This window comes from Moschus berezovskii, chromosome 7 (assembly GCF_049115385.1).
Source record: "Moschus berezovskii isolate FMDL1 chromosome 7, NW_MosBer_1.0, whole genome shotgun sequence".
NCBI classification, from domain to species: domain Eukaryota; kingdom Metazoa; phylum Chordata; class Mammalia; order Artiodactyla; family Moschidae; genus Moschus; species Moschus berezovskii.
In genome coordinates this window covers 15,174,466-15,201,959 of record NC_142466.1, presented here as the reverse complement: position 1 = coordinate 15,201,959, position 27,494 = coordinate 15,174,466, and the positions used below count along the sequence as shown (strand labels likewise).

Genomic DNA, 27,494 nt, shown 5'->3' with positions numbered 1-27,494 from the left:
TTAGAGTCAAGCACAGCCCACTGTCCAAAACAGGAGGTCAAGAAATACCACAGACTACATGAGGGAAGGAAGGTACGAACAAAGATGACGGCATGTAAGCAGTGCACATTAAGTCTGAGAGAAGGAAACACTCTGCCAGGTTACAAACCAAACAGCACGTGCAGAAAGAAGACAGGAGTCCATTCAGTGGTCCAGTCTCTCCCTCCTTGCTTCACGGGATCTGTTTCCCGAGGCCAGTCCTTCAAACCAATCACGAACTCTTTGGAGCTCAGCTTCCTCACTGCTGCTGCCCTTAAATACATCAGGTTTAACTCTCACTGGCTGGCACCGCCTCACCGGTGAGGACAGAGCTTCGTTTCCTCAGGACTGACCCGAGGAGGCTGAGGCTTTGGAGCAACTTGGGGCTACGTCCATGGAGAGGAGAAAGCTTCCTGTGGCCTTGGCAGCTAAAGTGAGGAGCCATGTGCGGTGGTTTGTCCCAGACGTATTTCTTAAGTACCATTTTGGGGACATGGCTGTGACCTTTCCCAGGAGGAGTGGGCCCTTTGTGGGCATATCCGAGGGGCCGCGGCAGAGAGATGTGTTTCTAGAGACTCAGTCATCTGGTCTCCATAAAGGAACTGAGGCCCAAAGAAGAGAGGTGATTTTTTCAGACTGCCCTCTCCAGGCCTGGCTCTCACGTAATGGGCTCTGATGTGACAGAAGATAGCAGAGAACTGAAGCCCAGGTGTTTCTTGGGGCCAGCTGATCAGAGGAGCAAAGGCAGCTTCAACTGGCTATACTGAAGTCTGGGTTCTGTGGATGCAGGAAAATGTCTTTGTGTTGACCTTCATCTCCAGCTCTACCCTAGGCACCAGGTAAGCAAGTGGTTTTAATCCCCTGTGTTCTGTATCAGGGAAAGTCAGACACTTCCAGAAAATTCCCAAGGACTGAACCTGACTGATTGTAAGATCTCCATAAAGCCAGGAACAGAGGGAGAAACAGCAGCCTACAGATATTTCCTGAGAGTATCTCGAAGGAAATGAACTCCTTCAAGAATTAATTCCCTAGAAGACTAAGGAATGGCTGAAAAAACCTAACATGTACATCCACATGAAGATCTGGGGCAAGTCACAGATTTATAACAATAAAATGCATTAGAAAAATCAAACAAACAAACAAAAAAACCAGAAAACTTTTATTCTGGAGCATCCAGATCAGAGACCTGCATAAACAACAACAAAACACCTGGGGAATTCAGAGGGAAGAAGAAAAATGTAAAAAACAAAACAGAGCAAAACAAACCTATCCAACCAACTGTCTTAACTCTAGACACCTGGTTCAAAGACTCCAAATTTGAGATACTTTCTTCAGAATTAAGAGAAGAATCTACATTTACATTTATTACTGCCAAAGACTTTAAACCTCAGGAAAACGAACCAGGGGGAGAATCTCCCTGCACTCCAGAGGGAGAAGGGTCAGGAAGAGGAGGCAGAGAAAATACAGCCTGTGTGTGCTAGAAGAAAACATTCTCTGAGGCTGGCCACCAGCCTCCTCCACCCCCAAGGGCAAGAGGGAATTCCCACTGTGAACGCCAGAGGCTTCAGGGTACTGACTGGGCAGAAATTCTCAATTGATATAAAAAAAATTTTATTTCTTACAAAGAAAAATATTTTCTTTCCAATGTTCTATGTTAGGAATTCTTAACCTGATGAATAACAATGGGCTTCTAAAGACTCTATAAGCTCAGTCTTCAGAAAATAAACGTAAAATGTCATATAGATGCGCAACAGATTTTTTTTATTAACAGTTCTTTTTTTTTTTCATTTTTTAAAAGTGGACCTATTTTTTTAATCTATTTATTTTAATTGGAGGCTAATTACTTTACAATATTGTATTGGTTTTGCCATACATTGACATGAATCCGCCCCGGGTGTACATGTGTTCCTCATCTTGAACCCCCCTCCCACCTACCTCCCCAAACCATCCCTCTGGGTCATCCCAGTGCACCAGCCCCGAGCATCCTGTATCATGCATCGAACCTGGTCTGGTGATTTGTTTCACATATGATAATATACATGTCTCAATGCCATTCTCCCAAATCATCCCACCCTCGCCCTCTCCCACAGAGTCCAAAAGACTGTTCTATACATCTGTGTCTCTTTTGCTGTCTCGTATACAGGGTTATCGTGACAAAGAATTAATCTCAAAAATATACAAGAAACTCCTGCACCTCAATTCCAGAAAAATAAACGACCCAATCAAAAAATGGGCCAAAGAATTAAACACACATTTCTCCAAAGAAGACATACAGATGGCTAACAAACACATGAAAAGATGCTCAACATCACTCATAATCAGAGAAAAGGAAATCAAAACCACAATGAGGTACCCTTTCACGCCAGTCAGAATGGTTGCTATCCAAAAGACTACATGCAATAAATGCTGGAGAGGGTGTGGAGAAAAGGGAACCCTCTTACACTGTTGGTGGGAATGCAAACTAGTACAGCCACTATGGAGAACAGTGTGGAGATTCCTCAAAAAACTGGACCTATTTTTTAATTAAAAAATAAAATATACATGATAAACCTCTGTGAAAGAAAATATGTAATCCAATTTGACATATAACTTTACTAATCTAAGGAGTTAGATGTAGTTTTTATTTTCATTCACTAAGGAAATATCTTGTTTCAAGGAACTACAAAAGGATTACAAAGATAAATACGATACAGCATTTGCTTTTAAGCAAAGGAACTATGGATATTCTATATAGGTAAGATACTTGCCTTGACTAAAACATCGAGGCTTTATAATACTGTTACTATTGAAAAGCAATTTGGTATTGCTTGTGTGGCTGAAACCTAACCTAGTAACATACTTGTCAGAGTAAAATTAGTGAGTCAAAGTGTTGTATAAATATTTTAAGCATTTTAATGTATAATGCCACAATATCTTCTATAATAACTTTATAATTTCACATTATCACTTATAAAGTCGTCCCCTTCTCCTCCTGCCCCCAATCCTTCCCAGCATCAGTCTTTTCCAGTGAGTCAACTTGTCGCATGAGGTGGCCAAAGTATTGCAGTTTCAGCTTTAGCATCAGTCCTTCCAGTGAACACCCAGGATTGATCTCCTTTAGAATGGACTGGTTGGATCTCCTTGCAGTCCAAGGGACTCTCAAGAGTCTTCTCCAGCACCACAGTTCAAAAGCATCAATTCTTCGGTGCTCAGCCTTCTTCACAGTCCAACTCTCACATCCATACATGACCATGGGAAAAACCATAGCCTTGACTAGACGGACCTTGGTTGGCAAAGTAATGTCTCTGCTTTTTAATATGCTATCTAGGTTGGTCATAACTTTCCTTCCAACGAGTAAGCGTCTTTTAATTTCATGGCTGCAATCAGCATCCGTAGTGATTTTGGAGCCCCCAAAAATAAAGTCTGACACTGTTTCCACTGTTTCCCCATCTATTTCCCATGAAGTGATGGGACCAGATGCCATGATCTTTGTTTTATGAATGTTGAGCTTCAAGCAAACCTTTTCACTCTCCTCTTTCACTTATCAAGAGGCTTTTGAGTTCCTCTTCACTTTCTGCCATAAGGGAGGTTACTGATATTTCTCCCAGCAATCTTGATTCTAGCTTGTGCTTCTTCCAGCCCAGCGTTCCTCATGATGTACTCTTAATGGTCCTGTGATATCCTCCAGCTGCTGAGGGCTCCAGGGACCACAGCGGGGATGGGGGTGAGGTTCCTGGCTGCTTCCAGGTCTGGATCTGGCCAGTCAGTAGCCATGGTGGGGGCTCCGGAACTCTGTGGCACATATTCCTCAGCCTCTCCTGGGCCCCCAGCTCATCTGCTGGCCCCAAGGCCAGAGGGCCTGGAGGGCCGAGGAAGAAGGCCTAGGCCCACCTCTCGCCGCACTCTGCAGACAGGACCACCTCTAGGCTGCTATTAACAGTTCTTATCAGATTCTTACCACCAGGATTTTGAGGCCGTGACCCACAAAATGTTAAGAACCACTACTCTATGGACTTCCCTGTTGGCCCTGCAGCTAAGACTCCGTGTTCCTAATGCAGGGGCCCAGGTTCAACCCCTGGTCAGGGAACTAGATCCCACATGATGCAACTAAGACCCAGCACGGTCAAATAAATGAATAAATATTAAAAAAAAAGAAAGAAAAGAACCACTGCTCTAAGGCATAAATTTCCACAGGGAGCCTCTGCTGACAAAACATCTCTCCTCTTGTTCTTACAGATACTCACCACCCATCTGGCAACCGGAGAACCACCTGTTTGAGCCTCAAGGCACAGTGTTAACTGGTTTGGAATTAGCCTGGTGATTGATTGAGCCTGGACTCCCTATTTTTGTTCCAGGCAAGGATGTAAGGGAGAGTCCTCAGGGCAGAAGGGGTTTGGACACCTTTCCAGGTCCCTTTCGTGGTCAGGAGAAGGATGGGAAAAGATCAAAATCATAAATGAACCAAACACAAACCCTAAAGCACTGCTAATACGGACAACACCAACAAATATCTACCACTAACTTTAAAGTTCCACACTTCAAATTTTAGCTTGGGACTTCCCTGGTAGTCCAGTAGCTAAGACTCTGCGTTGCCCTTGCAGGGGTCCTAGGTTCTACTGTTGGTCGGGGAACTAGATCGAAATCCCAGATGTGGCAACTGAGACCAGGCACAGCCAAATAAATAAATATTAAAACAAATTTTTTTTTTTAGCCTTTGCATGGGCATCAGTGTCCTGTCCTAGGCCAGCCTCTAAAACGACTCCCAAATTCTGTGGCTCCCCATGTCTGGGTATATGCAGGTTTTTCCCTTTTATACTGTTGATTTTCACATCTAAAACTCAAGCCCCACCCCTGATGTCAGGCAGAATAGCCAGGAAACTACTGAAATAATGAGTATAAAGTTGCCTTTTCAAACCATCACAATAGAAAAATTAGTGTTCAAACATTGGTTCACAATGCAGAAGCAAATCCATTAATTTCATTTCCAAGGCCAAAAAGGCTGCGGCTCTAATAACCAAAAGTGCTCTCTAGTTATTGCTAAAGTGTTCAGGGGACCCATCCAATGGTTACTGTTTATTCTCTGCTAATAGTATTATAGTTTTTAAACTGTGTCCAACACCCTCTTTCTGGGCACATTTGTTTGAAGAAGATGTTGTTTGTGAGAAAAAAAAAAAAAGCTTTAAATAATTTAAATGTCTGACAGTGATAAAACAGTTAAATACTTTACTGTATATCCATATGATGGAATTAGGTAGCTATCAAATATTACGTTGGAGAAGGAAATGGCAACCTACTCCAATATTCTTGCCTGGAGAATCCCATGGATGGAGGAGCCTGGTGGGCTACAGTCCATGGGGTTGCAAAGAGTCGGACACGACTGAGCGACTTCACTTCACTTCAAATATTACGTGGCAGACCTAATCATCTAAGAAAAGTTCATTAAATCAGAAAGAGCAGAACAGCAGGCTGTAAATTCTCTTAATCTTAAGATAAGTACATTTTTTTTTCCTCTGAGAATTTTATATTTTCCAAAACTACTAAAATAAGTGGCTCAGATGGTTAAGAATCTGCCTACAATGCAGGAGACCCAGGTTTGATGCCTGGATCAGGAAGAGAAGGGAATGGCAACCCACTCCAGTATTCTTACCTGGAGAATCCCATGGACAGAGGAGACTGGTGGGCTACAGGGTCCATGGGGCCGAAAAGAGTGGGATAGGACTGAGCAACTAACACAGTAACACACAAAATTACTATAATAAACATAAATTACTGTTCTAACAGATATATCTGGAGAAGAAAATGGCAACCCATGCCAGTGTTCTTGCCTGGAGAATCCCATGGACAGAGAAGCCTGGCGGGCTATGGTCCATGGGGTCACAAAGAGTTGGACACAACTAAACGACTTAGAAAATAATATTAATTTAAAACAAAATGAAAAATCCTGACAAGACAGAGCATAAACACAAGCTGCTGGCTGTCTTGTAGAACTTCAGGGACAGCATAGAAAGAAAGGCAAACGACAAATTTTGAGAAACTGAAAAACTAGAATAAATTCCCAGAGAGACCATGAGTCCTGGGACGGGGACAAAATGATGTCGTTGTTGTTCAGTCGATAAGTCACATCCGACTCTGTGACCCCATGGACTGCAGCACGCCAGGAGGAGCCAGAGCCAAAAAGGGCTGGGCAGTGAGGGAAGAACAGGGGCCGGGAAGAGAACTCTGTGACCCTTCTCCTCTCCTCTGCAGTACCCCCGGCAGACGGTAGCCTGTTCCACCATACAGTGAGGGAGAAGACACCATAAGAGTGGCATGCATGTCCACAGAAGGTGCAGGCACTCCCTTCACCCAACAAAGTTAAGTGGTAACAAGTCAGAGAGACAAATTCTGGGACAAAAGCAGTGTCTGGAGCTGAGGTACAAGAGGGTTTCCCTGAGAGGCAGGTAAGTGGTAAGAGCTGACAGGGAAATAAAACCAGACGACTGACGAATGCCACGTCTGCTAAAAACAGTAAGCTAAAAACCACCCTACACAGAGAATTGACAAACCAGATGGAGGAGCAGCATTTGCATTAAAAAAGAGTCCATGCACAAATAAAGTAAAAATGAGTAAATAAAATAAAAATAAGTATAGGGCTTTCCTGGGGGTCCAGCAGCTAAGACTCCAGGCTCTCAAAGCAGAGGGCCTGGGTTCGATCCCTGGTTGGGGAACTAAATATCCCACGTGTTACAACAAGATCTAGCGCAACCAAATAAATAAAAATAAGTATACAAAAAGTATAAAAAGCAACATTTGGAGATACTGTATATGGAAATATAATCGTTGAAATACAGAATGCAATACACAGGTTGAAGAGCAGTATGGATATAGCTAAAGAATGAACTTATGAGTTAAAGTAGGAGGCTGTAAAGAGATGAAAAATATAGAAGAAAAGAGATATGGAAAACACAGACATATCAATATCTATATACTAGAAGTTCTACAAGAAGGAAAAAAAATCAACCAGAAGGAATAAATGATTTAAAAAATGATTAAAGAATTTTTCTATGTGAAAGGAAATTCGAAGATCTTACAGGAAAAACAGGAAAACAAACAGGAGAAAATACACATTTAAATACATAACAGTGAAATTTAAGAGCATTGAGGATAAAGGAAATTCCACAGATGAACACAAATCTGAAGGGCTTTGTAATTCTTCAATGCAATAAGGGTACAAATGGAAAATGAAGAAACAGTTTCATAGGGTTATAGGTTCAAAGTTTTTTTCCCTTTAATTTTATATCTATCTAAGGTATCATGGCATCTGGTCCCATCACTTCATGGGAAATAGATGGGGAAACAGTGGAAACAGTGTCAGATTTTATTTTTGGGGGCTCCAAAATCACTGCAGATGCTGATTGCAGCCATGAAATTAAAAGACGCTTACTCCTTGGAAGGAAAGTTATGACCAACCTAGATAGCATATTAAAAAGCAGAGACATTACTTTGCCAACAAAGGTCCATCTAGTCAAGGCTATGGTTTTTCCCGTCGTCATGTATGGATGTGAGAGTTGGACTGTGAAGAAAGCTCATCGCCGAAGAATTGATGCTTTTGAACTGTGGTGCTGGAGAAGACTCTTGAGAGTCCCCTGGACTGCAAGGAGATCCAACCAGTCCATTCTAAAGGAGATCAATCCTGGGTGTTCATTGGAGGGACTGATGCTAAAGCTGAAACTCCAATACTTTGGCCACCTCATACGACGAGTTGACTCACTGGAAAAGACTCTGATGCTGGGAAGGATTGGGGGCGGGAGGAGAAGGGGATGAAAGAGAATGAGATGGCTGGAATGGCATCACCGACTCGATGGACATGAGTTTGAGTGAACTCCGGGAGTTGGTGATGGACAGGGAGGCCTGGCGTGCTGTGATTCATGGGGTCACAAAGAGTCGGACACGACTGAGCGACTAAACTGAACTGAACTGAACTGAACTGAAGCTATCATTTATTAGGGCTTCCCTGATAGCTCAGTTGGTAAAGAACCCGCCTGCAATTCAGGAGACCCTGGTTTGATTCCTGGGTCAGGAAGATCTGCTGGAGAAGGGATAGGCTACCCACTCTAGTATTCTGGCCTGGAGAATTCCAAGGACTGAATAGTCTATGGGGTCACAGTCGGACACGACTGAGCAATTTTCACTTTCACTTAAGTTATCATTTGAAAGTGAAGGTGAAAGTGAAGTCACTCAGTCATGTCCGACTCTTTGTGACCCCATGGACTGTAGCCTACCAGGCTCCTTTGTCCATGGGATTTTCCAGGCAAGAGTACTGGAGTGGGTTGCCATTTCCTTCTCCAAATGATAAAAGCTATCATTTAAACGTGAGGAAAATTTAAACATATTCTCAGTAGTTCAAAATCTCATAAGGATTACCATTTTAAGACCCTCATGGTGAACATTCCTCAATTATTCCTGGAAAAAGAAAAGTAAATCTAGGATGATTGTGAGCTTTATGGGAAATAACGTTGAAAATAAAAAGAACAAAGTTCACTGTTGTCTAAATATGTTCACCACCCTGTTGATGTTCAGTCACTAAGCTATGCCCAACTCTGTGACCCCACGGACTGCAGCACACCAGGCTTCCCTGTCCTTCACTATCTCCCAAAGTTTGCTCAAACTCATGTCCATCGAGTCAGTGATTCCATCCAACCATCTCATCCTCTGTTGTCCCCTTCTCCTCCTGCTCTCAATCAGGGTCTTTTCCAATGAGTTGGCTCTTCCCATTAGGTGGCCAAAGTATTAGAGCTTCAGTATAAGTCCTTACAATGAATATTCAGGACTGATTTCCTTTAGGATTGACTGGTTTGATCTCCTTACTGTCCAAGGGACTCTCAAGAGTCTTCTCCAGCACAATTTGAAAGCATCAATTTTTCAGTGCTCAGCCTTCTTTATGGTCCAACCTTCACATCTGTACATGACTACTGGAAAAACCGAGCTTTGACAATATGGACTTTTGTCGGCAAAATGATGCCTCTGCTTTTTAATACACTGTCAAGGTCTGTCATAGTTTTTCTTCCAAGGAGCAAGTTTCTTTTAATTTTACGGCTGCAGTCACTGTCTGCAATGATTTTGGAGCCCAGGAAAATAAAATTTGCCACTGTTTCCATTGTTTCCCCACCTATTTACCAGTGATGGGACCAGATGCCATGATCTTAGCTTTTTGAATGTTGGATGTAAGCCAGCTTTTTCTATGATTCCTATGAGTCAACTATGCTTCAGTATAAAATTAAAAATGAAAAAATTAAACATATATGTTCCAACTTGCAAAAAGAAATTTAGTCTTCTAAAAAAGGCAAGAAAACAGGGGAAAGAATGAAGTAAACTAAAAAAAATGTGAAAATGGCAAAAATAAGACCCAAACAGTGAATTTAAGAAACATAAATATGTTTCACTAATCAAAGAGAATCTGTAGATTAAAAAAGAAAAAAAAATTCTTTACTATGTTGTCTGCAAGGGATTCACTAGAAAAGGACATAGGAAGAGTGGGGAAAAAAGGATGAAAAACACTAGCAGCAAGTGTTAGAAAGGAAAAAGACTCCTGGCTTTTAATGTAGTCTTGATAGAGAAAAAAAGGAAACATTCTGATAGAACGAGTAACTGATCAACAAGACATAATGATAATATGAACATATACCCCTGAGTATATGGCTTAAAATATAAACAGATAAATCAACAAATAACGCATCTTTTTCAGATACTGGTAGCTAAGCTAAGCTAAGCTGTGAGAACTAAAAACACAACAGACTCAAAGGGATAAATATATATGGAAAAAATTTTCACTCAGCAGTGAATACAGTCTTTTCCAACATATGTAGAACATTTACAAAAAAAGGATTGTGTTTCAAAGTAAGCCTGAGCAAATTTCAATGAATCTGTAAATTCTTATTGTAACGCACAAAATAATTAGAATAGACTCCTGAAACCTAATCATGATATGACAACAGTCCTGTTTAACCCTAAGTCTAACCATACTGGATAGGCCTGAAACAAACAAACCTCTGGTTATTTAAATCAGGAACATTAAGAAGGAAATTATGATATACTTAGATATAAATGACAAAGTACTTCTTATCAAAATTTAACAGTTTCCCACAGCTCAGTCTTCAGTCCTCAGCACTTATATTTTAAAAAATCTGATGGCTCTCCAATTTGTCTCCAGGCTTGCCTTCACGTCTAAGTTCCAGCTCTGCATTTCCATTTGTCTCATCTTCCCTCCAGTTCCCATTCATCATACCCACTACCCTCTTCTGCAACTAACGATCACCCCCGCCCCCGGCCAACTCCTCCTTGTCAACTGGATTCGTGTCATTATCACCATTCTCTGAGTCATCCAGGTATGAAATCTCTGCCTTATATTTTTCCTTCCCTGAAGATAGTAGGCATTCAAGAAATGATTGTTCAATTTAAGATCTGCCAATGTTTTAACTTACCTTTCCATCCTTACTATTTCGGGCTTAATCCAAAGTCTCATTTCCACAGGCTTATTAGATCAGTATAACAGTCTGCCATAAACTTCCTAGCTCATGGGCTTCCATTACTAAAGCTGAATTGGCCCTTTTCTATTAATATAAAGTCTAACTTTATAACTGCTGTGACAGGGTGTAAGCAGCTGCAAACAACCCATAAAACAATAGGTGTGGCTATATTTAAACAAAACATTATTAACAAAAACAGGTGGGAGACCAAATTTGGTTCAAGGACCATAGTTTGCTGATATCTGAAGTAGACTACTGAGCTTTTTCAAATCAAGTCTTTTCTTATCCCTGCTAATTCAACACAGAATCCAATCATCTGGGCAAAAGAAAGTCTAATTTACTTTCTTTTTTACGTACAATAGTGGTTGCCAGCTAGAAATTAAAATTAATTACTTAGGTATGTTACTCATTACTTTCAAGACCTTATTTTTCCCTTTAAATTTATGGATCTTGTAAGAATAATTTACTGGAAATTACATCGATAGTACTGTAAAGGCTTTGATCTAAGCAGGACAAATCGGAAGAACTGGCAGCCAAGTAATCTTTCTGTCTTTTATGATAGAATATATCAGGAATGATAGAAGCTGCCAATACAAAATTTTGATTCAATGAAGCAGGTTAAGATGACACTGATGGGCTTTTGATTTCAGCAAGCGGGAAAGGCCCAGAATTCTGCTTGCTATAGGAAAAATAGCAACTTGTCCCCTCTAGACCTTGAAAGTTGCTTATAAAAAGGTATGAAAACAAAGCAGAGTGGCAGCTCAGAGCATTCTACTGTTCTAGACTTACAACATTCTTTTTCTCATATTAAAATGGGATATGGATTTCACCAAGTTATCTATCCATCCATCATCCACTGACTATCTAATCTCCATTGCCCTCCTTTACAAACGTGGAAAGATATATGTGTGCTGTGCTAAGTTGCTTCAGTTGTGTCCTACTCCTTGCGACTCCATGGACTGTAGCCCACCTGTCCATGGCATTTTCCAGGCAAGAATTCTGGAGTAGATTGCCATGCCCTCCTCCAGGGGATCTTCTGGAGCCAGGGATCAAACCCACGTCTTTTATGTCTCCTGCACTGGCAGGTGGGTTCTTTACACTAGCGCCACCTTTTATACCCAGATAATCATGATGGTGTGATCACTCACCTAGAGCCAGACATCCTGGAATGTGAAGTCAAGTGGGCCTTAGGAAGCATCACTATGAACAAAGATAGTGGAGGTGATGGAATTCTAGCTGAGCTATTTCAAATCCTAAAAGATGATTCTGTGAAAGTGCTACATTCAATATGCCAGCAAATTTGGAAAACTCAGCAATGGCCACAGGACTGGAAAGGGTCAGTTTTCATTCCAATTCCAAAGAAAGGCAACGCCAAAAAAGGTTCAAACTACCGCACAATTGTACTCATCTCACATGCTAGCAAAGTAACGGTCAAAATGGTCCAAGCCAGGCTGCAACAGTACGTGAACCATGTTCAAGATGTTCAAGCTGGATTTAGAAAAAGCAAAGGAACCAGAGATTAAATTGCCAATATCCAGTGGATCACCGAGAAAGCTAGAGAGTTCCAGAAAAACATTTATTTCTGCTTTATTGATTATACCAAAGCCTTTGACTGTGTGGATCACAATAAACTGTGGAAAATTCTGAAAGAGATGGGAATACCACACCACCTGACTTGCCACCTGAGAAATTTGTACGCAGGTTAGAAGGCAACAGTTAGAACTGGACATGGAACAACAGACTGGTTCCAAATTGGGAAAAGAGTATGTCAAGGTTGTATACTGTCACCCTGCTTATTTAACTTATATGCAGAGAACATCATGAGGAACGCTGGGCTGGAAGAAGCACAAGCTGGAATCAAGATTGCTGGGAGAAATATCAATAACTTCAGATATGCAGATAACACCACCCTTATGGGAGAAAGCGAAGAAGAACTAAAGAGCCTCTTGATGAAAGTGAAAGAGGAGAGTGAAAAAGTTGGCTTAAAGCTCAACATTCAGAAAACTAAGATCATGGCATCTAGTCCCATCACTTCATGGCAAACAGGTTGGGAACAATGGAAACAGTGACAGACTTTATTTTTCTGGGCTCCAAAATCACTGCAGATGGTGACTGCAGCCATGAAATTAAAAGACATTTGCTTCTTGGAAGAAAAGCTATGACCAACCTAGACAGGATATTAAAAAGCAGGGACATTACTTTGCCGACAAAGGTCTGTCTAGTCAAAGCTATGGTTTTTCCAGTAGTCATGTACGGATATGAGAGTTGGACCATAAAGAAAGGTGAGCGCTGAAGAATTGATGCTTTTGAACTGTGGTGTTGGAGAAGACTCTTGAGAGTCCCTGGGACTGCAAGGAGATCCAACCAGTCCATCCTAAAGGAAATCAGTCCTGAATATTCATTGGAAGGACCGATGTTGATGCTGAAACTCCAATATTTTGGCCACTTGATGTGGAGAACTGACTCATTTGAAAAGACCCTGATGCTGGGAAAGATTGAAGGAGGGAGGAGAAGGGGATGACAGAGGATGAGATGGCTGGATGGCATCACCAACTCAATGGACCTGAGTTTGAGTAAACTCCAGGAGTTGGTATGGATAGGGAGGCCTGGTGTGATGCAGTCTATGGGGTTGCAAAAAGTTGGACATGACTGAGCAACTGAACAGAACTGACCTTTTATAAACATGAAAAGACTTATAAAATGAACAATAAATTATTTACAAATATCTAAAAAATGAAGTAACACTTATAACAATACTTACACACTGAGCTTCTTGCCAATATGACTGTTAATGAATGACTAACTTAAAACTTTCCAAAAGCTTCAGTCTATACATTCAAACAAAATTCAAATTTCTCATGAAGTCCTACACGGCTTGGCATCTTGCACATGTTATGATCACAGCTCATAGACTCCAGCCACAAGGGCGTCCTCTGCTCGTCAGACGCGCCCAGCTCATTCCAGTGTCGGGAGCTCTCCATCTGCACGTCTCTGTCATACTTCGCCCACACAACTTTACACGCCTCACTTCTCGAGGCCTCAGCTCCAGTGAGATGTTTCCCTAGAAGCTTTCTCTGACCATCCAAGTGAAACAGTCACCATCACTCTCTGCAGAACTCTGTTTTCAGTACTTGAGTCACCACGCGGAAGCTTTTGGCTCATTTATTTTCATCACGCCATTCTCTCTCATCATATGAATACTGATCCCTGAGAGGAGACTTGGTGGGTCACCACTGAATCTCTAACACCTAGATGAGTACTTGACACAGCAGGCCCTTAGTAAATATTTTAAAATTAGTATTTGCTGAGTAAATGAGCGACCATCTCTGTTACACACATCAGGCTCTGGTTATTGGAAGTGTTGGGAAATCTCTAAATCCCAGAGGTGACCTAAAGGCAGCATGATCTTATAGAGGAACTATGATCCTAAATGTTCAGACACAAAAAATCTAACTTTGGTAAAGAGTAGGACATAAAGTTTCAGATAAGCAAGATGACAAAGCTCTGCTGCTGCTGCTGCTAAGTCACTTCAGTTATGTCCGACTCTGTGTGACCCCATAGACGGAAGCCCACCAGGCTCCCCCATCCCTGGGATTCTCCAGGCAAGAACACTGGAGTGGGTTGCCATTTCCTTCTCTAGAGATCAGCTATTCAACACTGCACTTATAACCAAAAACCATGTATTATACAGTTACACTTTTATTATAAGGGTATAGCTTATGTTCTAGAGTAGGAAATGGCAACCCGCTCCAGTATTCTTGCCTGAAAAATCCCATGGACAGAGGAGCCTGGTGGGCCACAGTCCATGGGGCTGCAAAGAATTGGACACAACTGAGTGACAGCACATACCTCATGTTAAGAGTTCTTACACAACAAAAAAGAATGTTTGTAGAAACTAAAATCAGAAAGATTTAAAAGGCTGATGCTTTGGTAAAGTTGCAGTATACAAAACTAATATACAGAAATCTGTTGCATTTCTATACACTAACAATGAAAGATCAGAAAGAGAAATTAAAGAAACAATCCCATTTACCATTGCATTGAAGAAGAGTAAAATACCTAGGAATAAACAAAAGACCTGTATTGCAAAAAGTATAAGATGCTGATGAAAGAAATTGAAGATGACACCAACACATGGACACATATACCATGTTCTTGGATAGGAAGAATCAATATTGTTGAAATGACTATACTACTCAAGGCAATATACAGATTCAATGAAATCCTTACCAAATTACGAATGCCATTTTTCATAGAATTAGATCAAAAAGTCTTAAAATGTGTATGGAGACACAAAAGACCCTGAATAGCCAAAACAATCTGGAGAAAGAAAAGCAAAAGGAATCAGGTTTTCTGAACTTCAGACTGTATTACACAGCTATAGTCATCAAGACAGCACGGTACTGGCACAAAAACAGAATTATAGATCGATGGAGCAGGACAGAAAGGCCAGAAATAAATTCATGCACCTGTGGTCAATTAAACTACAACAAAGGAGGCAAGACTATACAATGGAGAAAAGAGTCTCTTCAATAAATGGTGATGGGAAAACTGGACAGCTACATGTTAAAAAAAAATGAAGACACAACAATCTTTAATACCATACTCAAAAATAAACTCAAAATGGATTAGACACCTAAATGTAAGACTGGATACTATAAAAACTCGGAAAACACTGGCAGAACACTCTTTGACATAAACTTGAGCAATATCTTTTTTTGACCCGTCTCCCAGAATAATGGAAATAAAAACAAAAACAAACAAATGGTAGCTAATTAAACTCAAAAGCTTTTGCACAGCAGAGGAAATCACAAGGGAAAAAAAAAGACAACCTACAGAACAAGAAAAAAGCTCATGCAGTTTTATACCCCCAAAACAAACAACCCAATCAAAAAATGAACAGAAGACCTAAACAGGCATTTCTCCAAAGATATACAGATGGCCAACAGGCACAGGAAAAGATGTGCAACATCACTAATTATTGACTTCCCTGGTGGCTCAGACGGTAAAGCGTCTGTTTACAATGTGGGAGATCCGGGTTCGATCCCTGGGTTGGAAAGATCCCCTGGAGAAGGAAATGGCAATCCACTCCAGTACTATTGCGTGGAAAATCCCATGGACAGATTAATTATTAGAGAAACGCAAATCAAAACTATAGTGAAATATCACCTCAAACTTGTCAGAATGGCTATTATCAAAAAAACAGACAAACAATATATGCTAGAGAAGAAGCAGAGAAAAGGGAATCCTCCTACACTGTTGGTGGAAATGTAAGTTGGTACAGCCACTATGGAGAACAGTATGGAGGTTTCTTAAAAAAAAAAAAAAGTTACCATATGATCCAACAATTGAATTCCTGGGGCTTTTACCCAGAGAAAAACATGGCTCAAAAGGATACATGGACCGCAGTGTTAACTGCACACTATTCACAATAGCCAAGACACGAAAGCAACCTAGATGTCCACTGACAGGTGAATGGACAAAGATGTGGTAAATACATACAATGGAATATTACTCAGCCATTAAAAAGGATGCAATAATGCCATCTGCAGCAACATGGGTGGACCTAAGAGATTATCACACTAAGTGAATTCACTGAGACAGTGAAAGACAAATACCGTATGATATTGCTTTACATGCAGAATCTAAACAGATACAAATGAACTTATCTACAAAATGGAAGCAGACTCAAGAGACTTACAGAATGAATTTATGGTTATGGCGGGGAGGGCTGGGCGAAGTGATAGATTGGGAGTTTGGGATTGACATGTACATATTGTTCTACTTAAAATAGATAACCAAGAAGGACCTACTGTAGAAATGAATAAATAAATAAAAAATGACAAAGCGCTGACGCCACTCTGGATACATTCTGAATTTAGGGTTCAGTTCAATTCAGTTCAGTCGCTCAGTCATGTCCGACTCTCCGCCACCCCATGAATCACAGCACGCCAGGCCTCCCTGTCCATCACCAACTCCTGGAGTTCACCCAAACTCATGTCCACAGAGTCGGTGATGCCACCCAGCCATCTCATTCTCTGTCGTCCCCTTCTCCTCCCGCCCCCAACCTTTCCTAGCATCAGAGTCTTTTCCAGTGAGTCAACTCGTCGCATGAGGTGGCCAAAGTATTGCAGTTTCAGCGTAAGTTACTGAAAATTCAGGGACTACCTGGTGGCTCAGATAGTAACAGTCTGCCTGCAATGCAGGAGACCCAAGTTTGATCTCTGGGTCGGGAAGATACCCTAGAGAAGGAAATGGCAACCTACTCCAGTATTCTTGCCTGGAAATCCCGTGGACGGAGGAGCCTGTTGGGCTACAGTTCATAGGGTTGCAGAGAGTCAGACATGACTAAGTGACTTCACTTTCAACTGAAAATCTGAGTTGTTACAGAGAATTTAGAATTACCTGTGGGTGCGTGGTAAGCAAGGAGGATCCAGAGACGTAAGATACTTTCTCATAATGGGACTGGATGATCCAGTTGGAGCTTCCAAGGGCATAGCCAGAGCTTAGAGGAGTCACCTGGACCGCACCGAAAAGCTCCTAGAAAAAAACCATTGTAAGAACGTGTGCTGAGCTTTCAGTAGTGCAGTCATGCCAGTTAAGTTTGCAGAGGAAAAAAAAACAGAAAATCCTTCTCCACTTAGGAACTACTTTCAAGTGAATCAGAAAGTTTAAGAATAGAAAGATGGTGGAGACCATGGGAGAGACACATCTTACAGTCTTTTACTTGTCACATTTCTGAGAATTTCAGTCCATCCACACGTCACCAGGCACCCAGGTCCCACCCATTAAAAGGCAGAGAGGATATATTATGATATAGGCCAAAGAGACAAATACTGAGGTTTTCTTCTCTTCTTTTTTTAACACTTTTCAGGTTAGGAATTAATATCTTGGTTGTTCTGTACAGAGTGGCTCTGGGCCACAGTTAACAGGAATGGGAACCCTCATCATAATCAGAGCTCAGAAGTTATATGTGCCAAATTATTTCCTGATCCCTTTGATACTGTTTTCTACTTCAGAAGTCCAAAACCTGTAAAATGGTGTCACTGTTCTAATGTAAACAGGATGAGATGCCCTTTTTCCCTGACCTATTATATGCTAATGAGTGATGGGGAATATAAGGTTTAGGACAGAGCACCAGTAAGAACCTGGGAAGGATGGAAGAAAATAACAGATATTCTATCTTTCCACCATGTACTAGTACAAGATTTGTAGTAACTGAATGGCTTAAAAAAGGGAACTACAGAATCCTTCCAAAGAATCAAAAGCATTCATCAATCAGTTAAAATCGTATCAACACTCACAATTTTCTGAGAATATCCCACCAGCTGGATCTTACTAAGGGCAGAGTTCACCTCCTGCATTGTGTAGCATCTTCTCCAGGTCGAGACTTCTACTGCATCCTTGAGAGGAGAAGGCAGGAGCCTGGAAATAGATCATCAAGTCAGTTCTTATGTACAGGGAATACTGTTCAAATAACTTGCCCATTTTGTCTAAGTTGTCCAACCTATTGGCATATCCGGATGTTCACAGGATAAACATTCGTTTATAATTATTTTTATTTCTGTAAGGTTGGCAGTACTCTCCCCTCTTTCATGTCTGATTCTAGTAATTGTAGTATTCTCTCCACGGGGTGGCAAACAGTCGGACACAGCTAAGCGACTGAAGTGAGCTGAACTCCCTTTTTCTTGGTCAATCTAGCTAAGGTCTGGTAATTTTGTTGATCCTTTCAAAGAACTAACTTTTGGATTCACTGATTTTTCTCCATTGTTTTTCTACTCTTGATTTTGTTTATCCAGCATATAGCTGGATCTTCTCTATTGTCTTTTTAAACCCATGTGATAATCTTGGTCATCTGAACTATTCAAGCCATTCACACTTAATGCTACTACTGATATATTAATATAATAGTTGGCTTACATTTACCAATTTAATTTTTGTTTTTTATATATCACATCTTTCTTTTTATTCTTCTATTCCTCCACAGATTTTTAAAAATAGTAAGTGAATATTTTCTGATGTAGCCTCTTAAATCCCTTCATGATTTTTCACTTTTTAAAAAGTTATTTCCTTAGTGGCTATCCTAAGGGCTTATCTTATATCTCTTAATATAGATCCTTTCTGTATGACCTCTCACATTCTCTTCCCTGTTCAAATAAGATAAATGAAATAAACATTATTTGTGGGCCTGCAAAGTTATAGAAAAGAACTAGGTTAAACACACCTGAGGCTTGGCAGAAAGAGAAAAATTTGCAGCTTCTCAGACCAGCATCAAGAGCAATCATTAAAACAAACAAAAATGTGTCATGAGAAAGGCATTTTATTCAATATTATTTTGCTCAAACACAAATAAGAATAGACCTAAAGAGTGACTTCTTGGAGATTCTCTGTACCATACAGGTGAAGGGACTTCCAGAGAATGGAACCTGTGCATTAGCTCTCTTCTGTCTCCTAAACTGATACTGAAAGATAGTAAAGAATCATACACACACACAACGGGCCCTTAAGACAAAGAGATGAGAGGAGAGATAACAGCAGCAGCATTTTAGAAAGTAGAAAGACAAATAATGACTGACTTCGCAGACCCAGGAAAGTTCAGGTCACTTAATTTATACTGCAGAACTCACGAAAAACTCAGCAATGGGAAACAACAGATATGTCTTGCAGTGAGGTTAAAGGTGAGCCTAAAAACAAGAAAATTCCTAGAAAAAACTGATTAAGAAATAGAACCTACTAATTCTCCTCATCTAATTCATATAGCTCAGCAATTGCCCCTTCCCCTCCCAGGCATGTCACCAGAGACTTTTCTCCAGGGAGAATAAAAATGAGAGTCTGGACCAGGGGAAACCAGCAACACCTGGAAGCAACCTCCTTAAGCAAAAGTTTACATACTGAGAGGGACAATTTTCTTATCCTCAGAGCAGAACACTATCAATTAATCTTATACCTTGCAGGGTAGGAGACCAGAAGAACCTTCTCTGAAAAACAAGATCAGCACCAAAAAACAAACAAACAAAAAACAAAAAAAACACCCCTCAATGAAAAGATACTGACTGACGTTGGGGTTTTACAGTGAAATTATCTAACCAGACTATGTTATGGTAAAGTCTAGAATTCAACAAGACCTGGCACACAGACTTTCCAAGTAGCTTTTTTTTTTCAATTGTCTAATTCTTAAATATGAACCAATAACCAAGGATCACCATATATTTGAATAAAGCCTCTAAAATGATAAAGGCCAAAACAAATGGAGGAAGAGGAGGAAATAAATTAGGTAGGTAGAAAATAACAATCATTATTCTCAGGACAGGCGGGCAACAGGTCCCTCACAGAAACCCAAGCGAGGGGACAGAGTGACAAAAGCTGCAATGAGAAGTAAAAAGAAACTATACACTGGAAGGACACAGTGCATGCTCAAGAACACTGACCCAGAAGAACCAACACCTGATGTATTCTGGAAAAATATTTAGATCACAGAGGAAACTCTTTGGGCATGGAGGCCAAAAGGGCAAGTTATTTACAAGGAAAACGAGAAAAGATTACATCGGTTTTCAACAGTTTTCAATGTTTTTTTCTAGAATAAAATAGAGAAACATATTTAAGAGACTCAAAGAAAGAAAATGCGATCCAAGGATTATATACTTAGCAAAACTGACTTTCAAGGTCACAGAGCACAGAAAAACAATTATTAACCAGCAAGAACTCAGGGAATACAGTTCTCATGATTCCATCCTGATATATCACCTGAAGAATGAGTTTCACACAACCCAAATTGACTACAGTAGAAACATCAATATTGGGGTTGATAGTATTAAATGCACAGTTCCTTGAGGAGAAAGGCCAAATGAAGTTGGAAGGGAGAGAGGACAGTATGTAACAGCTACATGTTCTGACAAGATAGACACAGTAAAAGTATAAAAGCAGTGGAAGAAAAATATATATTCTCTGTCCTCCAAAAAGGCCTAGAAACAACTGACCAATCCAGTAACACTGAGCATTGTTAGCAACCAGAATGGGAGTTCAGAATCCCATTTCCCACTAAAAGAATCCAGAGTTTCTTGGAGAAATGGGTGATTCCAGATTTAGGTATGTAAAGGAGATCTTAGACATCCTGCTACATTAGATAACAAGAAAACTATCAAAAACCACAAATGATGTAACAAAAGGACATCGTGGATAAACTGAATATGCTCTCACTGACGGGACAATCTGAGCTGCAAGAAGGGTGATGGGTGATGGGCTGAAATCCACGCTCTATGTATGTTTCAGCATGCACTGGGATTAGACTGGCGCACAGAGGCATGGCTTTTGAGTTACCAGACATTTTCTATCTCTTAACCTAGGTGGTGCTTATAGGAGTAGCTGCTTTATAATAACTTGTTAACTATATATCAAGCTTTGTGGGGTTTTTTGGTATCTGTTTTTTATTACAATATAAAAAGGTTAATTTAAAAATATAGAAAAATTTATGTCAAAACAAGAAATAAGTAGCAGAAACAAAAAAATTCATAGGAAGGTTGGGAGATAAAAGAAATTCCCAGACAGAATAACAAAACAAAGTGACGGTAAAGAGGAGAGAAAAGTATTTGAGTGTCAGTCCAGGAGGTTCAACATCCAAATAACGCGAGTTCCGAAAAATACACAAAAATTGAAAAAAGGAATTTTAGAAGGGGGGAAAATTTATTTTTTAAACCAGAATTGAAATTCTCCATTTTCTAGACTGAGGGTCGGCAAACATTTTAGATATAAGGCCACAGATGCTTTAAACTCTGGAGGCCACAAGTTATTCAACTTGGCCATATAACACCACAATGATATGAGTGTGTCTGTGTGCCAATAAAACTTTATTTACAAAAACAGCAGCAGGCCAGATTCAGACACAAGACAGATACTTCACCATAGCTGCTGACACTTTTCTAGACTGAAAGGACACAGTAAGCTCAGTCCATGAATGTAAACTATCTTTAGGTAAGACACACAATCATAAACTTAAAGGACAAGAAGAAGATTCTAAAAGTCTCCACAGAGGAATAAATGGCATACCTATGGGAGATCAAGTCTTAATAACACTGGACTTTTCAACAGCATTTCTGGGAGACAGAAGAATATAGCGCAATACTTCAAAAATTCCATGAGCAAACTACATCTAGTTTGCATTTCCATTGGAGTGTGAGGGTAGAATGCATATGTTTTAGATGTGTAGAGTCATAAAAAATTTACTTCTCATGCACTCTTCTTCAGGGAGCTGGTGGAGGAGATGCCTGGCAAAACGAAGGTGTAAACCAGAAAAAGAAAGGCCCAGAAAAAATCTATGGGATCAAGGTGGAGGAAGTCCCAGACTGAATGCTGTGTAGCAGTCCCAAGAGCATCTGACACCAGACAGGGTAAGAGTGAAGACTCAGGGAGGGGGGACTTCTAGAACAGGAATATAAAATTGTCAGACTATTCACCAAGTCTGAACATAGTGAGGAGAGACTCAGACAAATGTGGGAAAGGTTAGAGATCAATTAGTAATATAATATGTAAGGGCTTTCCAGGTGGCCCAGTGGGTAAGAATCCACCTGCTAATGCAGGAGATGCAGGTTTCATCCCTGGGTCAGGAAGATCCCCGGGAAAGGAAATGACAACCTACTCTGGAATTCTTGCCTGGGAAATCCCATGGACAGAGGAGCCTGGCAGGCTATAGACAAGGGGTCATAAATAGTTGGATATGACTGAGCAATTGAGCACATACACACACAGAAAACTAAGCAAATAAACAAACAAGATAATTACTAACTCAAGGGAAAACAAAGTTGTGCAAGAAAAAAATTCCTAACAGTGTTATACGGCCAGTAAATTGCATTTCCATGGTCATAATAATGTAAACACGGAACAGAGATTCAGTAAAAACAGCAGATGGATCATGTAGGTCCAGTTCTCTTCACCTTTGTCTCTGCAGCAACAAAATAACAACAATCCTTCCTGTTACCTTCTGCATAAACAGGTGCAGATTTTCTTATTTCATGTACCTATCCTTATTTCCTTATTATCCTATCTTATTTCATGTATGTATCTTATTTCATGTACCTATCTCTTTATAGAGAGAACTGATTAAGGTTTGACAATATTGAGTCAATAAATACTTACTGAGCCCTGATTATGGCCATAGTACTCAAGTCCCGTAAGGAATTGAATAGGTATAACATAAAGGCCTCAGCTCACAGGAACTTAGTCTGAAAAAATTTTTACAACAGTACAAGGCAAAAAAGGAGACATGGAAAACCATCGTAAGTCATCCTTGCCTGCATACTTGTCTTCCCTCCCAGAAGGGGCTAAATGATACACTGAAAATGCAAATCTTTACACACACACTCTCTCTCTCTCTCCTCCTCCAATTTAATGGTTCACCGTTACATTCAGGATAAAGCTGCAGGCTCTCAGCATGACTTACAAGCCTCTTCTTTATCACGGTCCTGCCTCAGCCTACAGTTTAGACACTGAACTACATAAGGAGCTCTCTAAGTGCCAGGCTCCCTCAAAGCCGTAACACTCCACTGCCCACTTCTTCACATTTTGTGTGGACAACGTGCGTGCATGCTCAGTTGTGTCTGACTCTCTGTGACCCCATGGACTGTAGCCCACCAGGCTCCTCTGCTCATGGGATTTCCCAGGCAAGAATACTGGAGTGGACTGCCATGCCCTCTTCCCGACCCAGGGATTGAACTCGCATCTCGTGCATTTCCTGCGCTGCAGGTGGATTCTTACCACTGAGCCAGTGGGGACGCCTTACTCCTGCTTTAAAATCTAGGCGACCTGTCACCTTTTCTCAGGTCTTGTGGCACCTGTCTCGGCCAGGTGCACATCCTGTGTGCTGAGAAGATGGCTGATGGAGTCTCAGAGCCCAGGAAGTGGCACAGAAGCCCTCTCTGGAGCAGGTTCATGGCAAGGGGTGGCCACCAACACTTCTGTCTCCTTCCGCATCCCTGCTCCTATCTTCCACCCACTGAGGAAGGAGAAGTTTCTCTCAGAGGCACACCAGGGGAAGGGCAGACAATTCAGACTTGTCTGATGTAAATCTCAGCGCTGCCTCTTCACCTGTGAGCCCCAGTCTCCTCATTTGTGAAAAAGGAGAGCATCACCTCCCTTTTAGAGCTGTCCTGTGAGGAGTGAAGAACAGAACGCACAGAAGTGTCTCCCATAGAACAGAGGCTGGGTGAGGGCTCTCTCCAACCTTCCCCAACAAACACACCATCACTGCCCCAGAAGAAGCATTTTCCAACAATACTGTAGTGGACTTTAACCAGGGTAATTTCTTTAGATGAACTGACATGACCCTGAACTTGAGTGGCTCAGGCACTGCTCTAGAGAGTCTCAAGGAAGAACCCAAGTTACTCCCCTGCTTTGAGTGTGTTTGTGTACTCAGTCGTGTCCAACTCTCTGCGACCATATGGACTGTTACAGCTGGCCAGGCTCCTCTGTCCACAGAATCTTCCGGGGAAGAATACTGGAGTGGCTTGCCATTTTTTCCTTCAGGGGATCTTCCCTGATCCAGGGGTTGAACCTATATTTCCTGCATTGGCAGGTGAGTTTTTTTTTTTTTTTTTTTAATCTCCCCACTGAGCCACCTGAGAAGGCCTGCTTTAGTTCCTCCTTTAAATTCCTTGAGATCAGGAGGCCCTATGACTTGGGCTTCCCAGGACTGCCCTTCATTAAGAATAAAGACTTCCTTCTTTGGGCTGGGTATGAGCAGGAGTTTCTTAACTTGCCACCCAAGCTGCAAGGTTATTATGTGAGTGGCTAGAGTGATAAATGATGATGCCCAATCACATCTTTCATCTCAGTTGGATTTGTTTTAATTGGTCTCAGCTCTGCCCAGGCCCTACCATAGAGACACCTCTGATTGAGATTGTGCTAACAAGTCACACGCCAGCTAGATCAGATGCACATTCTTTAATTGACTTTAGGTACATCGGTTTACTTCTGGGTTGTCTATTGGGTTCCATTGATCCACGTGTCTGTATTATCTGAAGCTCACTGGTAAGTCTGGGGAGAGGTGAGCCCTAAGAAAGCATGCGATGAGGTAAAAAGCATCTTGGAGAAACTGATCAGTGAGCCAGGAGAGGAAGGTCAGGCAGGTCCCCACGACTCTGGTCTCAAGTCTGACCTGCTCAGCTTAGGATGGGTCAGGCAGCTTCTGACATGGCTTCCTAGGCTCCCCACCTCCCATACTTACCCCCCTGTGTGAGCCCCTCCCACCAGATGTAGGCTGGACCTACCGACTAGCTTCTAATGAAGAGAATATGACCAAAGTGACAAGCGGTCACTTGCAAGATTAGGTTACAAAGAACTGTGACCTCCTTCTTGTCCACAATCTCTCCTCTGGCCTCCTGTTCGCTCTGATGTAGCCAGCTGCCGTGTTGTGAGCTGTTCTGAGGAGAGGCCCATGTGGCAAGGACCCGAGGGAGGCTTCAGTCCAACATCCCTGAGGAACTGAATCCTTCCAACCTCAATGTGAGTGAGCCAAGAAGGGAATCCTCCTGATGAAGCCTGAGGAAAGGGTGGCCTGGTGGGAGACCCAGATACTAATAAATTAGGAAGCATCTTGGGCTGTGCTCTGGTACAGAGGCACTATTTTCAACTAAGTTTGGGCTTTCCTCAGGTCTGGTCAATGACATTTTTACAAACACTAACTGTACAGAACATCTGCAGCATGGTCATCATATCCAATTTAAATTTGATTTCTGCTTTAGTTGCAACATTGAATAATTCACCGAACCTCTTTTCTTCCCTTCATAAATCTAAATAGACGATAAAATGTTTCCTTCAAAAACTGTTGAAGACCAAAGCAAATGAGTAATCACACACACACGTGTATATGTATACTATATTATTAACATTATACATTTATGATTATTCAGTGCCTATGAATTCCTCCCCCTTACTCTTATGATTAAATTCTTTGGGTATCTTATTCTGGTACTTTATATATAGACTACACTACTTTCAGATCTAAAACTAATTATTTGTCATTTCTCTATTGGAAACATCTAGAGGTTTCCTTTATCACACAGGTTTGGTGACTATGTTTTCAAAAACAATTTGATAAATTTCTATCCGCTAGACAAAAGCCTTCAACCAGGAAATCAGTCAAATGTGCTGTTGGCTTTTCCAAAAGAACAGTCTCTGAATACTCGTTTGTGCATGGTTAGCTTGCAGTGCTTCTCTCTCCTTGGTGTGCACTGGCTAATCGTAACCCAGCCAGTGCCCTCTCCGTCATGCCACATTGCGTGGTTTTGCCCACAATATTCTCTTATCTTAGAGTGACCTCTTTCCTCATTCAAACGCTGCTTAACCTGCTAAGCCGGGCCTGAGTCTCGCCACTTAGTATGTATTCTTTGTTCAACAAGCTCCTTAGACATGGTACTATGCCTTACACTTTTGGGGGCATTTCCCTACAAACTTATCATAATGCCAGGCCCTTGGGAGTTAATCAACAAACAAGACTGAGTTTCCTATTTCTACCCCCAAATTCCTTTCGCTAACACCATTTTTACTCTTTCAAGATACATGGTCCCTTTCTCCTTCTACCTCCTAACATCTCGTCTAACTCAGCTTTCCCTAAAACTTACACTTGAGGCCGTAATTATAGAGAGGCCTTTACAGAGCCATTCAAAGCCATTAGGATTATTGGCTGATTAAGGATAAGTCGGATAAGGAAACCCAGTGGGAACTAGTTCTGTTTTTGCTGGCTTTCTAATTTATCAAAGTCAAGTTCTCAGAGTCTAAATGTTTAATACGTACTTTCTAAAAGATTTCATTGTTTTGTTCTTATCACACTTGAGTGCTTAATAAACATCTTTTCCCAGGGCTTGACATCATGCCCGAGCTCTGCTGTCTGTTCTTCCATCCTACCAGCACAAGATCATGTGTTTTCGTAAAAGAGCAAGACTTTTAGGTCCACAGGGACCACTTGAAAGCTTATAAATAAAACTACTGGTTGGGCTTTTTCTGAGCGTTTGATGAATGAATGACTGAATGAACAAAATATATATACGAGCAGAATACAAAGAAGAAAAGCAGCAGAAAAAATTTCTTTCCTCTCATTATAGTGAAGTGTGCTTAATACACACGGAGGTGGCGGGACGATGGAGATGTGTTAGCGGACTGATGATCTTCATTGCTTTTGTTGTTCAGTTGCTCAATCGTGTCCAGCTCTTTGTGATCCCATGGACTGTAGCCCGCTAGGTTTCTCGGTTCATGGGATGTCCCAGGCAAGAATACTGGAGATTAGCCATTTCCTGCTCCTGGGGATCTTCCTAACCCAGGGATCAAACCTGAGTTTCCTGCACTGGCAGGCGGATTCTTTATTACTGAGTCTCTAGGGAAGCCTGATGATCTCTATGGAATTTACCAAAAGCAAAACCTGAAAATCAAGCATTTCTTAATACTAAACTGAAATCAGATTATAAACCTTGATTTTTGTTTTAGATCAATTTCTCTCTTAAAAACACAAAGGCAATTGTTTAGGCTACCAAAGCATGACATAAATAATTCTTGAGAAGGGCCTAAACCATCTCTGGTTTCATTTCCTGCTTATCAAAACCCTCTTATCTATAATTTGATCTCTTTAAGTGGACTTGCTGCCCAAAACAGAGTCCTAGGCAGATGAACACTCCTAGTTCTCAGGATAAAGTAATTAAATGGAGTTTTTGCCTGTCAGTCAGTATCCTGGGAGTTTAGTTAGGCTGAACCTGCCCCTCAGAGGCTAACTGACTCTAAGTGAAATGAAATGACTAAGTTTCTAGAACTGCAAAGTTGTGATGACACCATCAAAATACCACCACTATCTGAGAACCTTTAAGGACATCTTTAAAACCTGTAACATAAGCGAACTGTGTTCAATTCAATTCTCAGATTACAGAAAAGACTGAGTCCCAGAATCTGAATGATACTGCTAACGATCATCAACAGGGGGACTAGGAAAATAACTTCCCTTCTGCTCTACTAAAT

General features: G+C 41.1%; 1 protein-coding gene across 4 annotated transcripts in view; it reads right to left on the bottom strand.

Annotated features, from left to right (window-relative positions):
- Positions 1-27,494, bottom strand: part of INTS9 (integrator complex subunit 9) — a 131,109-nt gene that overhangs the window by 33,268 nt on the left and 70,347 nt on the right. For all 4 annotated transcript variants that reach the window (XM_055428062.2, XM_055428063.2, XM_088837823.1 and 1 more), the window contains exons 7-8: positions 17,807-17,927; positions 16,908-17,042 (exon numbers count right to left, since the gene is read on the bottom strand). In XM_055428062.2, the coding sequence (XP_055284037.2) occupies positions 16,908-17,042; positions 17,807-17,927 (256 nt within the window). The remainder of the gene's footprint in view (positions 1-16,907; positions 17,043-17,806; positions 17,928-27,494) is intronic.